The 15,575-nt window shown below is 36.7% G+C and overlaps 1 protein-coding gene across 4 annotated transcripts in view; it reads right to left on the reverse strand.

Moving 5' to 3' along the window:
• Nucleotides 1-256: 256 nt before the first annotated feature.
• The window catches only part of CLCN3 (chloride voltage-gated channel 3), a 69,053-nt gene continuing 53,734 nt past the window's right edge, over nucleotides 257-15,575 (reverse strand). For 2 of the 4 annotated variants that reach the window (XM_027676731.1, XM_027676732.1), the window contains 5 exons: nucleotides 11,519-11,705; nucleotides 9,779-10,177; nucleotides 7,326-7,542; nucleotides 4,951-5,026; nucleotides 257-3,281 (listed from right to left, as the gene is read on the reverse strand). In XM_027676731.1, the coding sequence (XP_027532532.1) occupies nucleotides 3,123-3,281; nucleotides 4,951-5,026; nucleotides 7,326-7,542; nucleotides 9,779-10,177; nucleotides 11,519-11,705 (1,038 nt within the window). In that variant the 3' untranslated portion in view covers nucleotides 257-3,122. The remainder of the gene's footprint in view (nucleotides 3,282-4,950; nucleotides 5,027-7,325; nucleotides 7,543-9,778; nucleotides 10,178-11,518; nucleotides 11,706-15,575) is intronic. The other 2 variants (XM_027676734.1, XM_027676735.1) reach the window with 2 other exon arrangements.

Below are 15,575 nucleotides of genomic sequence, written 5' to 3' on the forward strand. Positions count from 1 at the left end.
AAACAAAAACTTAAATGTTTGTTTTGGAAAAAACCCCTACCTAATAGTGACCTGTGTGATTGGGTTGATTTGGCTACTGCTTTGTAGCCAAATACTAGGCAATGCAAAGGCTGCACCTCCTAGGATTCATTCTTTCCTTTATCTGCTTACTAGTTTTAGATGTAAGATTTCTAGCTGTTAATTTTCTCTCGGGTGAAAACAAATGCAAAACCACCATAAATATTGTGAAAACAATAAAAAAGCATGAACAGAACAATAAATGGTCATACAGAAGTTTTTAATGTTTGATTAAATCATCACAGTAATGAGAATTTTTACTGTAATGATATGCAGCTCTACCACACTATTATAAATAAAAACATTAAGATCAATATTAAATACAGCTCTAGGCAACATCACAGATTAACAAAGAATGCATTCTTCATGAACCAGTATCTGAATGGTTGAAAAAATAAAAAATGCTGACACTTTCCCCCTCCCATCCACCACATTTTTTTTCAAATTAGTAACTTGAGTAAGGCGCTGCAAGTTTTACATTAGGACATTTTTGTTGCACAGCACAGGCACACAAACTTCCTTCTACTGTATGTTTACCAGAAGACATGTCAACAGGGAAAGCTTAGCAGGTTAAGAAGAGTAAACAGAGATGCACAATTTATATGCAGCACTTGGGATCCACACAAATTATAAAACACAGCAGGGGTGTGAACTGTATTTTAATTCAGATAGTACAGTCTGTAGAATTAGGTGCAAGTTAATACAGCACACACAGCAGTGTTTTAGGAGAGCATTAGACATGGCAAAAATTTCAAACTGATTTAAAGCAATTTTTGTATGTGTAGTGTGTTTATATTCTTCCACTGTAGGAAAAAAAAACAGACAACTTCCAGAGCTGTCTTCTGTAAATGGGTCAAATCCTGCTCTTTGTGAATTTTCTGCTTCTTCAGGCTTACACAATGTAACAGCAAATTTTTAACCACCAGCACTCCACATGGAAGTCTACAGGTGGCTGCAACACTCCTGTTTAAACACAGCCCGATTCCCTGTTTCACTTCCAAACCTGTTTTTAATACAGGGCCTGATCACTGTGAGCGCACTGGCACATTTCACTTTCTACTGGTTCCAGTTGCTGCAAGAGATGAGATGATGAAGTGTCAATGGCAGTTTTTAACTAAGAAAAATCGGTTAAAATTCAGCAGTGCACTTCCTTAAGTAAAGGCATTATTTTGCAGCTTGCCTAAAGTACCAGAATTTTGGTTCAGTGCGTTATTGTACTTAAAATCATACTGAATACTTGGTGAATAAAGATGGTTGAGGTAACTGTGATGAATGCCGTACTTGTTATTTTAATTTTAGTGCCTATATTTTTGCAATTTTTGCAGTCTTGTAAGCATAATTGCTAGAAGAAAGAAATTTTATCCAACCCCATGTAACAAAACATGATTTTTGTCAGCCAGATTTCTTAATTTTTTCCTCCCTAGTTTAGGCTTATAGTATATTGCTTTTTTTCCTCTGCGTATGTTTGTGGTGGTGGCTTGATAAAATGAATATGAAACAAAATAATCTACTGTAAAGAAGTTAGGAATCTGTCAGTTCACGTACTAGTGTGTGTGTTGCTGCTGAATTTTAAAGTCCTGCCAAAGTTTCAAGTACTGCATTCAATTCTGCCCGGCTGCTCAGGTGTGGCTACATATAATTTACACCTCTATGTACTTGGGAGAAAAAAAAGAGCCCAAAGCAATCTATATGGTTGCTTTCTCCTATTCATTTTAAAACCCTGCAGGTTGTTTTTAAATAAAATTTTAATATTACTGTTCCAGTTATCTGCTAGTAAAGGAAAAAGGAAATCCAAGGTAACGGCAGTGAAAGTCATATTTGAAAATGATCTTGTATGTATGTTGGATCATAAAGAAGCCATTTTGTTGAAACCCTTCATCTAGTTGTAAACATTTGCTAATCCTCCATTACTTGCAGAGGATTATGAATTATTCTATAAAATCACATTAAAAAGGTAATTAGTTATGTGAGATATTAACTGATTCATATTTAATAGATTTTTTAATCCATACAAATATAAATAAAGAATGGTAAAACTTCAAGAAAAATAATATACATTTAGTGCAAGTTATGAGTTACATTTCTTCCTACCATGTCAGCAGTGGAACGTCTTTTGTGGAGAAGAAAAAAATTAAAATGACCGTTCTCAAATTTTACAGGGGGGGAAAAAGATCTCCAGTGTTGTAGCATGCAATTTTTACCAGATACACGTATACAGAATTGTTCCAGCTCTTAAACTAGTAGTATAGCAGTATTTTTCCTTATACTGCACAACATTGGTATATATCATAGTGTTTTCAATAATACAAAAATTGCATAAGACCAGGTCACATTATTGATATTTTCTGCAGCAAAACCAGTATTTTGCTTTGAAATGCTAGTTTCACCTGGTTTTAGTTTTCTCATATCATGACAGCACATGGGTTGAAAGAAGCCTCACATGGTTCTTGCAAGGTATTACCTGTTCAATCTGGTTTTGTTGCAGTGGATCTGCACTGCCCCAAGCATTTCATGATGTACAAACTCACACGTTTAATGGCACAAGAAAAACCTCCCTTCTTGTGATCAAACCTCAGTAACTCACAGTACATCTCAATATGAGAAACAACTGCTTCAAAAGGGCACACCAATTTTAAAGAGGCTTTGTTACGGCTCAGGAGAGAGAGAAATAAAGCTCTTCTGGAATGTAGAAAGGTGACGTGTAATAGTTAATACGTTTCATGAGTTAACACAACAGTTTTCAATGGTAAAAAGGGCAAGACCTTTCAGTCTCCACAAGATGGCTCAATTCAGAACAATCCCTCCAGAAACAGGGATTAATAACACATCTCTTCAATGCTGAAGTACCAGGCTGGGGCTGGAGAATGGCACGGCTCACCCACTGCACTATCATGGCAGACCTGATGCCTCGGGACGCATCCAGTGCAGGACAGCAGCTCTCCCTTCCCACACTCCCATCAGCCTTCCTCCTCTCCACATACTCCTCCAGACTGACTCCTGATTGCCAGCAGCACTGTCACACAAAACCCCAGCTCTCGTCTCTGAATTTAGAAGTACTCCCCAGACTAAAGTGTTGTGCTATTCAACAAATGAACCTCCTCTTCCGTTTCCTCTCTCTCCTCAGCTATGGGTTTCAGTTGAACATTATGGAGGCGGGGTCTTGGTTTGCCGTCTGGGCCATATGACGGAGGATATCTTTTTTTGTTATAATGCCAAGGAGGCGCCTGAAAAGGATAAATGGAAGACTGATATTAATCCAGGCAGGGAAATAATAAAGCAGAACAAATCTGTAGCCAAGTCCTTTTTGTTGACAGGAATAGAGCAAAAGTAAACAGCCTGATTTTCTTATTTAAACAAAAACATTTTATTAATCAGAATGTTGAGGAACCACCAGTTTGATAAAACACAGCAATGCTGAGACACCGCATCAGATGGTCTCTGACAGCTGTAGTCCATTTTAATGAAATACAAGTAATACAAGTAGAGCCCATTACAATTTTTATTTAACTTTTCGTTTCTACAAAAATCAAATTTTGATTAGTGTATGCCAACAAAAAAGTAACAAAGAGGGACAAAGAAAAGAGAGGTATGAAAAAGAAGTGATATTGATCCCATTTAATAAGGGAGATATGTTCCAACCTAGCCATCAGAAGTGATGTACTGCTCGATGGCCCAAAATCCTAACAGCAAATCAAACTCCCCTTCCCTCCATTTTAAAACCTTAAGGATCCTTCCAGTCTGATGCACTGGCTCAGGCTGAATGCATTCATACGAGCAGACTGTATCAGCCATGAGACTTTTGTAAAATAAACAACAGTTAAATAGTTTTTGGAATTCATGGCTTTAGAAAATAAACTGTGAATACTAAAAGAAAATCTTCATTTTCCAATTTAGATACAGTGCTCTTATGAGAGGGTCTTTCAAAATTATAACTGTGAAACATCAAATAGAGTGAGACTGTCCAAAAGGATAATATCACAAGAGAAGCAAAGAGCAGAATGAATGAGCTGCTGCCCTTGTTATTCTGGTTAGTACATTTCAATTTGTCTTATTAAAGGATGCATGAAATACTTGTGAAATATTAGCATAAAGTGAGAACATAATTAGCATGTTTTGCACATAAGCAGCTAAATGTGGTGGATATGTTTAGTAGAGATATAACTAGCAACTCATGTCCAAATTAAGACAAAGTTTACCACCTATCTAAGGTTAGTTCACAACATCATGGTTAAAACTATATCTAGATTCTGAAGTCAACAGTCAACATAGTAGCATGCCACTTAGTGGCTCTGGATATCACTGAACATTTTATAAAGGGGTGCACTAACTGCTGTAGGTATCAGCAGCAGAACCACAGGACTTCACATAAAATCACAGGACTTTACTAAAAATAAGAATATTTTTTAAAAATCATGTTGATAAAGGGGAATTACAGGGAAAATCTAATGCTGTGGTTAAAACACGCTTGTCTTTGCTTCTCAGAAGATGTGATACTTTGCTATTTAACAGCTATTTAAAGCTGTCCTGATCAGAAAAAGGAATTGGCATATATGAAAGTCTTAATTTGCATTAGGTGGGGGAAAAGTATTCCTAGGCGTGTGCTTTCCCACCTGGGGAAATCAGATCAACCAGATCTACGTGATCTCAACAACGCAAGTATCAGAAAGTCTACTGTTTACTTTCCTTTAATGTTGTGACTAACAGTATGTCCACATTGACAGCTTCATTTCTACAAAAGGATTTTGCACATACTGTTTTATGGTTGAATACAAATTTTGAGCATAAGATGATTTCATTGTTCAGCCGATGTCTTAAATGCCCTGAACAGTTCACAAGTTTCATGCTTCCTGACTTCTAATGTGTCTAATTATGAGATCTGATATATCTAATCACCAAGGGTTCGACGTGCTGCTTTAGTTGCTCGAGATGCTCTAATATGTTCTTCTTTGTGATGATCCCCAAGACAATCCTGAAACAGATCACGTTATGCTAATAACTGTGTGAAATCAAATAAAAAAAAGTTCTAATCATAATGGAAAAGGATTAGAATAGAGCAAAACTAAAAAAAAAATAAATAAAAAAAAAATGGTTGTAGGAAAGCTAATGAGATAATTAACTGAAAACTTATTTGAAAGTCGGTACCCTTTCCCAGATTTTGCTTTTTTTTCTTTTTCTCCCAAAATGCTGAACACAATTGGCTCTTCAGTGACCCCAGAGCAACACTTTTCTCATATCAGGTACACATCAGGGAAGCATACTTTATCCCTTCTCCCCAGATTCATGTATTTTTGGGTTTTAAAGGCACTGAAACTAAAATCTACTTTGTATTTCCTTTGTTCAGTAGCTACTTCTCCTCACACATGAAGATAATTATTCACATTTTAACAAGCCACAGTAGGTGAACAAAGTAGTAACTGTGTAAAGTCACAGCCCTTTAGGTTCGAAGGTCCCCTAGAGAGCCAGGTTATTTGGTGTCCCTAGAAACAGCCAAATCCAAACAGATTTTTCATTCAGGACAGTATAAATCAAGAGCAACTCCCTGGAATTCTGGTACAAATTAGGAAGAGTGAGGCACAGTCTTTTCTCTGTCATCAGCACCAATTTCTGCACAATCCGATCTGGACTGGAACCAGTATGCTGATGTGTGTCTTTATGTGGTTATATTCTGTTTGCAGGAAATCTGCCAAAATACAAAGTATTCCTTGATGTCCACAAGGCTATACAAACCCATGGCTAAATATCACCAGTACTAGTGTTTATGATCTGCTCTTGTTGTAATGGACAGTATGCCCATGGAATATCACAAATTTGTAAATTTAAGTAGAACAATAAATATTAAACTTGCTGCTATTTTATCATAAAATAGTTAAAAACTTATAGTAGAGTTTGACGTAGCTTTGCATGATGAAGCTTTCTTTAGAGGCGATTTTAACATCAATGTTTCAGCAATCAACCACAACAGAAATTGAGAAAAAAACTATCACAGTAAATATTCTAAAGTTCTATCAATTCAAATTTCCAGCCCCAAAACAAAAATAATTGCATGCCTGCACTAACTTCTGTGTGTCAGATCATGATATCCTTTCCCTACCAGAGAAAGGCTTTTAAAGTCATTTATGCTTCTAGAAACATTACTTGCCATTCCATACAGGGATGCATCAAAGAAAAAAAAAAGCAGGAGAACATTTAAAATAAATTTATTTTAAAATACATCTGAAAAAAACCCACTTGGAAACCAATGCAATATTTAAATATTTGCCATTCATTCCAGCAGTCCTTCGGCCCACAGCAAAACAAAAAGTCCCACCCATATTTCAGATTTCTTGTCCCATGGCCATTGATTGTAAACATGTGAATGAGCAGACAATGTTTCACTCCCCACGTGCCTTAAAAGACATGCTAAAGGGAAAGCAGGACATTATGGTAGGAGCATGTTGCATGTCAAGTGTTTAATGCAAGAGATACAGGAAAGCAGAATGGCAAAGGAATAGCTGCACAGGAAAAGATCATGTAAAAAAAACAAAGAGTAATTTAGATAAGAGGCAATTATAATGAACATTTATGTTTCCATGCCTGGGGCTGATTTATTTAAGGGTAATCACAGGACTACTCCCTATAGTCTCATTTACAAACATTCTAAATCTTAAAATTACTTTCCTGAAATATTTTGAATTGTAGAAGCAAAAGTTGCAGATTGAAGTTCCAGAACTAGCAGCAGTTATTTAATTGTTAGTATTCCAAAAACAAAAGCACAGTGGTAATTGCCATCACTAAACTCCAGAAGATGAGATATTGACTGGAACATTTTCTTCCTTTTCCTCCCTCTTTATGAACCCAGATATTTGTACATGTTCAATAGCTGCTGGTACATTGCATGTTGCCAGAACATAGATAAGAACGAGGAAATACAGGCCTTACGCTGTGCACCACACAAGACTAAATTTCTGCGAGACAAGTTTTGTCTCCTCCTCCACAAGGAAGTTGCATACACCAAACTTGCTGAATGGCAGCTAACTTTTAACAGAACATCACAAAATTACTAAAATCATCTGCCTGCTTACTTGGAATACAAGGGAGGAGTAAGAATTTTAGAGACGTGCTACAGCACAGCACCTTCTTAACAAACAGTTGGGCTTCTCAGTTGCAATGCCAAACTTACGAGTTCAAATACCATGATCGTGGTGTATATCACGGTTCAAACACTCTGATCCTGGAAGTGAAAATTACTGTATTAACAAAATGAACAGCATTGCTGCCACTTTACTCACCCGTTGTGTGTTACAAGGCACTGCCTCAGACCCAGCTTCCGGAAAATATCCACCACTATTTCCATTGGTGTGTGGTCTGTCACGGTGAAAGGACTCATATCAAGTATGCTTCTAAGCTTCAAAGGTCGAGGGCTTTCTGCTGGAAGCGATGGGGTATGCTGGGCAAAACAGACCCTGGAACTGCCAACAATCCCTTCCTGCTTCTTTCTAGCACTTTCTTTAAGAAAAAGAGGGAAGGGGGGAAAAACAGCAGAGGAGGAAGAATTTACATTTTTGGAGTAAAGTAAGTTAGTGCAGACAGACAGATTTATCAACAATATCAGACTGATGTTAGTGATGCTGATATTCTGATCTATGCTATTTCGATGTGTTTCCATAGCCACTGCTTTATCCCCAAAAAGTCTTTGTGCAGAAATCACAAAAGCTATCTACCATTTAGCTTTAGTCATTCTTTGACTACTACTTTTCTCATTCCAATAAGTAACTCTTATTTACTATAAAGAGGTGGAAAGGTGTAAAAAATAACATGCAGGAAGCGCACAGACAGCTGCTGAAGAAACTGTCAACAATTTCAATGGACAGCTCCCCTGTCATGATTCCAAGGGCTGTAATTATTATTGCTTTGAAACCTAAGAATTTCTTACCACTCTGAAAATCTTGCCTTCTTGTTTATAATGAATTTATTTCGCTTTTTTGTGAACAGAATCCTTTCTTTTCATGTGTTCATCACGTTGGTGACATTCCCTCACATACCATGGACTATTTCACACAATCATAAAATCATAGAATATCCTGAACTGGAAGGGGCCCACAAGGATCTTAAAAGTCCAACTCCTGACCCTGCACAAGACCACGCCAAGGATCTCATCACATGTCTGAGAGCCTTGTCCAAACACTTCTTGAGCTCTGTCAGGCTTGGTGCTGTGACCTCTTCCCAGGGAGCCTGTTCCAGTAACCGATCACCCTCTGGGTGAAGACCCTTTTTCTAATATCCAACCTAAACCTCCCCTGATACAACTTCAGGCCATTCCATTGGGTCCACTCACTGGTCAACAGAGAAAAGAAATTGGTACCTGCCTCCCTGCTTCCCCTCATGAGGACATTGAAGACTGCAACGAGGTCTCCCCTAAGTCTCCTCTTCTTCAAGTTGAACAAACCAAGTGACCTCAGCCACTCATAGTATGGCTTCCCATCTAGACCCTTCATCATCTTTGTTGCCCTCCTTTGGACGCTCTTCTAAGAGCTTAATATCTTTCCTATATTATGGTGCCCAAAACTGCACACAATATTCAAGGTGAGGCCGCCCCAGTGCAGAGCAGAGCGGGACAATTCCCTCCCTAGACTGGCTGGTGATGCTTTGCCTGATGCCCCCCAGGACACAGTTGGCCCTTCTGGCTGCCAGGGCACGAGGACTCAAACCAGCCACAATGCAAGACTAAGCAACTTGCACTGTACAATCTTAGCAGCCAACATGAGTCTTACCAGTGAAAGTGTATATAATAATTTCTATATGTCTATAATAACTTCCAAGTTTTGGACATTCACATATGTCCTACATAATGTAATACATTGTATTTACGGTATTAAGACCATAGGCAAAAATTTTACTGAAGTAATCAGTGTGGTGTTCACAAATATGTTTTAAAAAACTTTCAGGAGACATTTGTCTCTTTCTCAGGTGTCTTTGTTAAAGAGATACTTCTCAAAAAAAAAGTAGGTTAAGATGCAACTTTCATCACTGATTTCATGCACCAAATGTTACAGTTTGGTAGCATTTTCTTACATAACAATGCTTTTTTTCCTTTGATTACGGTAGTATCCTCAGAATCCAGAGAATTTTTCTTGCTAGTGTACAAAGCATTGTCACAGGTATCACACAAGTGCTAATACTCACCCAGAGAAAGAGGGCCCAAACAGGGCTTGTGTGCTCATGTGCCCAGGGACAAATTTCCCATTACACAAACAAATTGAAAAATAGAAACCTGAAATAATTAATATTGCGCTTATCTCTCCATAAAACAATCTCAGTTGTTATAATGACAGTAAATAACATACTGTCAGAAAGAAATAGGATATACATTTAAAAATTACTCAGATAGTAATTCTCACAGAATCTTGCTGGTCTAAAATGAGAAGTACTCAATTTTGAAGAAGAATGTTAGTGTAGCATCACTTGAGGAAATGAGATACTATCGAAAGCCTCAAAAAACCCAACAAAATACCAAATTAGATGATGTTTTGGCCTACTTGAGTATGACTTTTGTTTTTATGACAGGAGACAAAAATAGATGAGCATTTTCTTCATTTCAGAGTCTGCTAATGAAGATAATAATATACTTAATAAACCTGAAATAAGTCTAGAAACACACAGAGTAAATTCTATTTTAAATATCAAATGATACAAAATAATTTAAATTTGCATATATAATAATGCAATACTGGAACTTAATTACCTATTGCAATAGTTAAATCTCTTCTTAGAGCAAAGCCCACCAGTCTCTGTGATTCTTTTGACATAATAACAGGAAAACCATTATAGCTGGTTTCGTTGATCAAGTTTTCTATGTCTTCAACTGTCATATTATCCTGCGTCAGAACTGCTAAAGGTGGATCGCTTCTTCGAGGTCTCATAACATCAGCAGCCAGTGTTGTGTGAGTAAATTCTTCCTTTGCATCCAAGAAAGGATATCCATTCAGTCGGATGTGTGCCTCATAGATGCCTTCCCTACCAAAGGCATCTCCTACCCACTTACTGGTCATGACTGCAGCCATAAGGGGCACAATATATTCCAGCCCTCCTGTTAGCTCAAAGACAATAACTACCAGGGACACAGTCATCCTTGTCACACCACCTGCAAGAAAAATGGTAGCCAGTAACATTCTAGTATCAGATAATTATGAATTTAGAATTTCCTGACTTCCTGTTGAGAAGTACAATCACAATTTTGCCATGAAAAGTCATTTGACAAACATCCTTCTGTATAATACTGACAGAAACAAACGGAGAAAATTTACACAAAACTTCTAGAAGTGAAAAAGAGAGTTTCAGGGAAAACTCACAGAAAGGGAGATAATAAAGGGAATTGGAAAATATGTACAGTTAATTATTATAAACTAAGAATAAAACTGTGTCTATCTCATATCACATCAGCGTTAAAAGTACTGTGAAATGCAAGGAAATCCAGTAAGATAAGAATTTGGAAAAAGAATGGAATTAATGCAGGAAGTCACAGGTAGCAATTCAACAGTTATGTTGTATAAAGAATTAGGAATTTAATGCTGTTGCTAACTCATAAAACTAAAGAGAATTCTGAGCTGATGAAAAGAAAACTTTTTCTTGGACAACAGGAGAAGACAGGGATTGTATTTCTCTTTTTGTTAGCATTTAAGATGTTTTTTTTTTCTGCCAAGGTTTCTGATGCTGTATCTTTACTCAGTAAAAGAATATGATCTGTCTTTCAATGCATTCAAAAGTGATTCAAGTTGAACAATTAAAAAACAAAACAACCTCTCCAAAACCTAAATTTGTTTCACACGTTATTTGATTGCCCAAACACACTTTTCATTAAAGAAGAGGTCTACTTATTGCAATATCTGTACTAACAGCTTTTAAGTTTAATTTCCAAGGCAACTAAGTTATAAGCTAGGACAAGACAAGACCTTCAAAAGCCCTCTCCTAGTTCAGGTGCCCAGCTTAAAAATCTTTCCATGAAGTGGATTTTCAACACTTTGTAAACCAGATTTGTTAAAAATACATTACAAACTTCTGAAAGTTTTGTTTGTATTATGAATTTCAAGAACAATTTTTGCAATTCATGAGGATGTGGCAGCTGATCACATTACTTCTAACAATTTTAACTGTACTTGACCTTGTAAATGCTCTACTTCATACATTTCAAGAAACTGATTTTTCTGACTAATGTAGTAATAACACCTCTTCATATCAAAAAGAGAAAGCTAACAGTACTACTTAATTTTTCTATTTCTCATCAATTTAGATTTCATGTTATTCCTCAGATCCTTGTGATCAGAGGGTCTTGTGTAGCGACATGAATGTATTATTCTGAAGAGGGAAGTCCATAGAAACAGGTGTTTCAAAACTGCCCTGTTTATATCTCCTTTAATTTTTTTAATAATTATTTTGATGTATGAAAAAAATCAGATACTTATTTACTTTGTTATATTTTACTTACCTAAGCAGGCAGCAGCACCAACCATGGCGTAAAGACCAGGTGTAATACAGTCAGCTCCAACTTCACACCACTCCTTGAAAATGAACCAGTCATGATGGTAGTAAGCCAGCTGCTCCACTGCAATTCCCACAATCCGTCCTGCTATTGCTCCAATTGCCATACTAGGTATGAACAACCCAGATGGAACCTGCAACATAAACAGAACTGGTGTCATGCTGCTGGGAACAGACCTGACACGTTGTTTTACAAGTAATTTGTTTCTTCCAAAAGAGATGCAAATGCTCAAATTGTCAGGTTAAAACCATGTAAGGTGACCTTGAAAGGTTAGTAAAACTTAACAGAATGCTATTGATATCTCTGATTGACCTAATTAGCTAAAACCATTTTATGACCATATTTGTTTATATTTTACTGTATTTAAGAGAAAATCTATCACCTACACAGGACCACAAACTAGATCCTCAGTGCCAACAGCACAATTCTTACCATATGCATGTCCAATTTGAGCCGTGCTACTAGTACTGAAGTGCTCCTTACTATTTCCCATCTCCCTTATTACTTCATGTTCCTCAGAGTCAACATTCACTTACTGAACAGGACTGCCCTTCCTAACTGCTTCCTGACACTGCTAAAAATTAGATGGCTAACTAAACAGGTGATTTTCAAAAGAGGCTTTGCTTACTATACTGCCACTTCCTATACAAAGGAGTGTATACAGAATGCTAAATAGACTAAGAGAGAAAAAGGCAAGACAATCCCCATTGCAAAAAGGAGTTAACACAGTAGTTTAAAAAATGTCCCTACTGTCATTTCAGTTACTTAAAATGTTTTTCTGCTATTAACTAAAACCTGAAAAGGGCACAAAGTCTTGTCACACCAACATGGCTTAGTAAAATATTATTGCAAACTTGCTTTTATCAGCAGCTTCATAAAGAGTAAGTGTTCATCTCAAAAACTGCCGTTGTGTATCTTCTCCTTAGGAAGCTAATCTTTCCAGAAAACATACTGGTGCCTAAATGTCTCATTAAACTGGAAATGCCCGCTGCATCTCCTCACAGCAGTTGTTAGCATCAAAGTATTTTATATTGTGACTGAACTACAAATCTTACTACAAATGAGGACTAGAATTTTTACTTCATCTAAACACACTTCAACCCATCAACCTGTCAAAATAATGTCATTAAGAAACTGCACTCCTGGTGTAACAAGACAAATCATATAATTTTTCTTGTACTGTACAGCTGTGAAATTTAAGTATTGTGCAATTCCAAACTACAGATTTTTGCTGTGGTATTCAATAGCTAGTGCAGAACCGTATTTCAGTTACTATTATATTTTGTCTATATTTATGGTTGCAAAGATGATTTCTAAGCAACAAACCAAGAAAAACAAACATAGTAAACTTTGTGTTAGAAAGCCAGCAGCACAGGTTTTGAGAAAAAGTTTAATAATCCTTCATTCCCATCCTGAATTACCTAATATTTCAGTGTTGATAGAAGTAATATTCAATGCTATCATTTTAGTCTAATATTCAAATTGTACATTTATAACCTGTTGTTATTGCCCACAATTAATTATGCATCTAAACCCCTTTCTAACTGGTAAAATCAAATTTTTTTCCCGAGTGAAATTCCTTCTTGGTGAGCAGTACAACAGTATCCCAAAAAACCTCCCATGTTTCCAATATAAAATAACTAAGTAAATCTTTGAAACTGCCTCAGATTCTAGTTTGCTACAGCAGTATGCTGCATAAATTAAGTCTCCACATGGAAATTGCATCCAAATTGTGTCTGGTCCTTTGTTAAAGTAACTTTTTAATGCACTAGCTCCTTCTCTTCTTTCCATCATATGCAGATAATGGTTACAAGACTAACTGTAACTATGATCTTACAGCTGCATTTGTTTCCATAAGCCCCTGGATCACAAATCACAAAGTGAAGAGGAATCTTCACAGAGAAGGAGCAAGGAAAAAAGTTAAGTTCTTCCTTTTCTTCTCCAGTGCTTGCCAGCCTAGCTCAAGTTATACTACAGAGGAAAACATATGTTCTGTGGCACATGTATGATCTTTGAAACAAGCAAGGATCAGAATATGGGTACAACTTTCCACTTTAGTAGTGCAGTTGTGCACCCGTCAGGTTATGAGGCAAAGGTGGAATCCCACCCCAACTGTTGATCAGCATTTAGACACAGTAACAAGTCTACTGATTATAAGCAGTACGATATAAGTACAAAAGCTTGAAAGGAAAAAAACAAATCAAAAGAACCCAAAAAACCCCAAAGTCCTGCCATATCAGCCTCCTGGTGCTGCTTTTTCACAGCAGTAAGAGCAGCAGGAATCACCATGCCCCACTGGCAGCAGCTAAGTTTCTTTGCTTACCTCACAGGAAAACAGTTCCTGTGGGGAAAGACGTGTCTGCAAGGAACAGACGTGGAGAGCTCAGAGGATCCTTTAGAATTATTTAAATAACAAAGTTGTCCTTTTATTTTTAATTCTGAATTTGCTCTTTTTACAGAGATAAAGCTTAAAATGTAAATAAATAACATGAAAGTGACATCCCTTCTCCAGATCCTGGCTGACATTCTAACTAACCACATGCTTTAAAGATTCAAAAAAATTTACGTAGCACAGTCCCACCCATGACAGCAGCAAGACTCCTTGCCTATTGGCAAAGTAATGAATATATTCTCACAACTTCACAAAAATATTTCCACCACGCTGAAGTTCTGAGAAAATGAACCAAACCCAAATGAGGTATAAGCTCTACCATTCTGTGAACTAGTGAATTCAAATACACATAGTGTGACCCTGTGATGATAACTCCGTGAGACAGAGCCAGATGCACATGAACACATGTATGGTAAAAGAAAGTCCTAGATATAAATGAAATACAGTAAGTGAATACAAAACAAAACAACAGATTGGAGTTGTCATGTCATAGAATAATGTCTGAATTTTGGACTTATGGAAGACTAACATTTAAAATACATACAGTGGATTTCTCTTACCCATCAACTAACATATGGAAAATAACTTCAAATAGCAAACTGCAATACCTTTTAAAATATCAATACATGAGAAACATATTACTGTTCTATGAGTTACAGAAGAGTTGAGATTGAATGTGACCACTCCAGATTGTCTACTATGCTCAAGCAGGGTTAACTACAGCAGGTTGCCTAGGCTTGTAACCAGTCAGGTTATATTTCCAAGGATGTTCTCTGGACAACCTATTCCAATGATCAAACACACTCACAGAAAGGAAGTGGTTTTTTATGCATGGTGTTACATGGAACAGCAATGTAAACTGAAAAGTTAAAGCGAATTTAAAGGCAAATCCGGCTTAGTGAACATTCTGCAATATGTTTGCATTAAGACACATTTGATAATGGAAAAAATTATGAAGGGAGCCTGACAAGACAGAAAATTATGAAAGTATGACAGTTATATGTCATTCAGAAAACAGTCACGGATTGGGGGAAAGCTGAAGACATCTCCCAAACAGATTTACTAAACAACCAGGAAAAGCAAAAATTATGCTGCTTGTGATGGAGAAGAAGTTCCCATTACAGTCACATAAACAAAGCTCACTTTCTCTTCATCACATGCAATACTGGAAAATACAGCAAAAGAAATCATCATTATCTGCCTTTAACATCTACAGTAATTACATTTATATGAAAAATGAGGAGAGTGGATTAAAAAAACCCAACCACCTACAAGTTGTTCAAGGGTTACAGTCTTCTCTTTAACAGGACTAGAGAATTTGAGTGGTTACATTTGAACTCCGCTCTTGAAAATTTTAGAATCAACCCTATTGCTGAATCAGGCCACACAAACAGCCATCCATCCACACAGTTCCTGCTCCCTATTGCATTTAGCATATGTTTCTATTCAGCTGAACAAAGGGCTAATCTGAATTTAAATAAACTTAGTATTGTTTTCTACAAGACTTGTTTATTAACCAACAGTAAAAAGACCTTTTTCAAAAGAACTACACATGAAAAAAAAAATCTATAAACAAAGCTGCTAGCTTTGAGAGATGGAAAATGAGAAAGG

Source organism: Neopelma chrysocephalum, unplaced genomic scaffold (genome assembly GCF_003984885.1).
Source record: "Neopelma chrysocephalum unplaced genomic scaffold, ASM398488v2 Primary Assembly neopelma1_42, whole genome shotgun sequence".
NCBI lineage: Eukaryota > Metazoa > Chordata > Aves > Passeriformes > Pipridae > Neopelma > Neopelma chrysocephalum.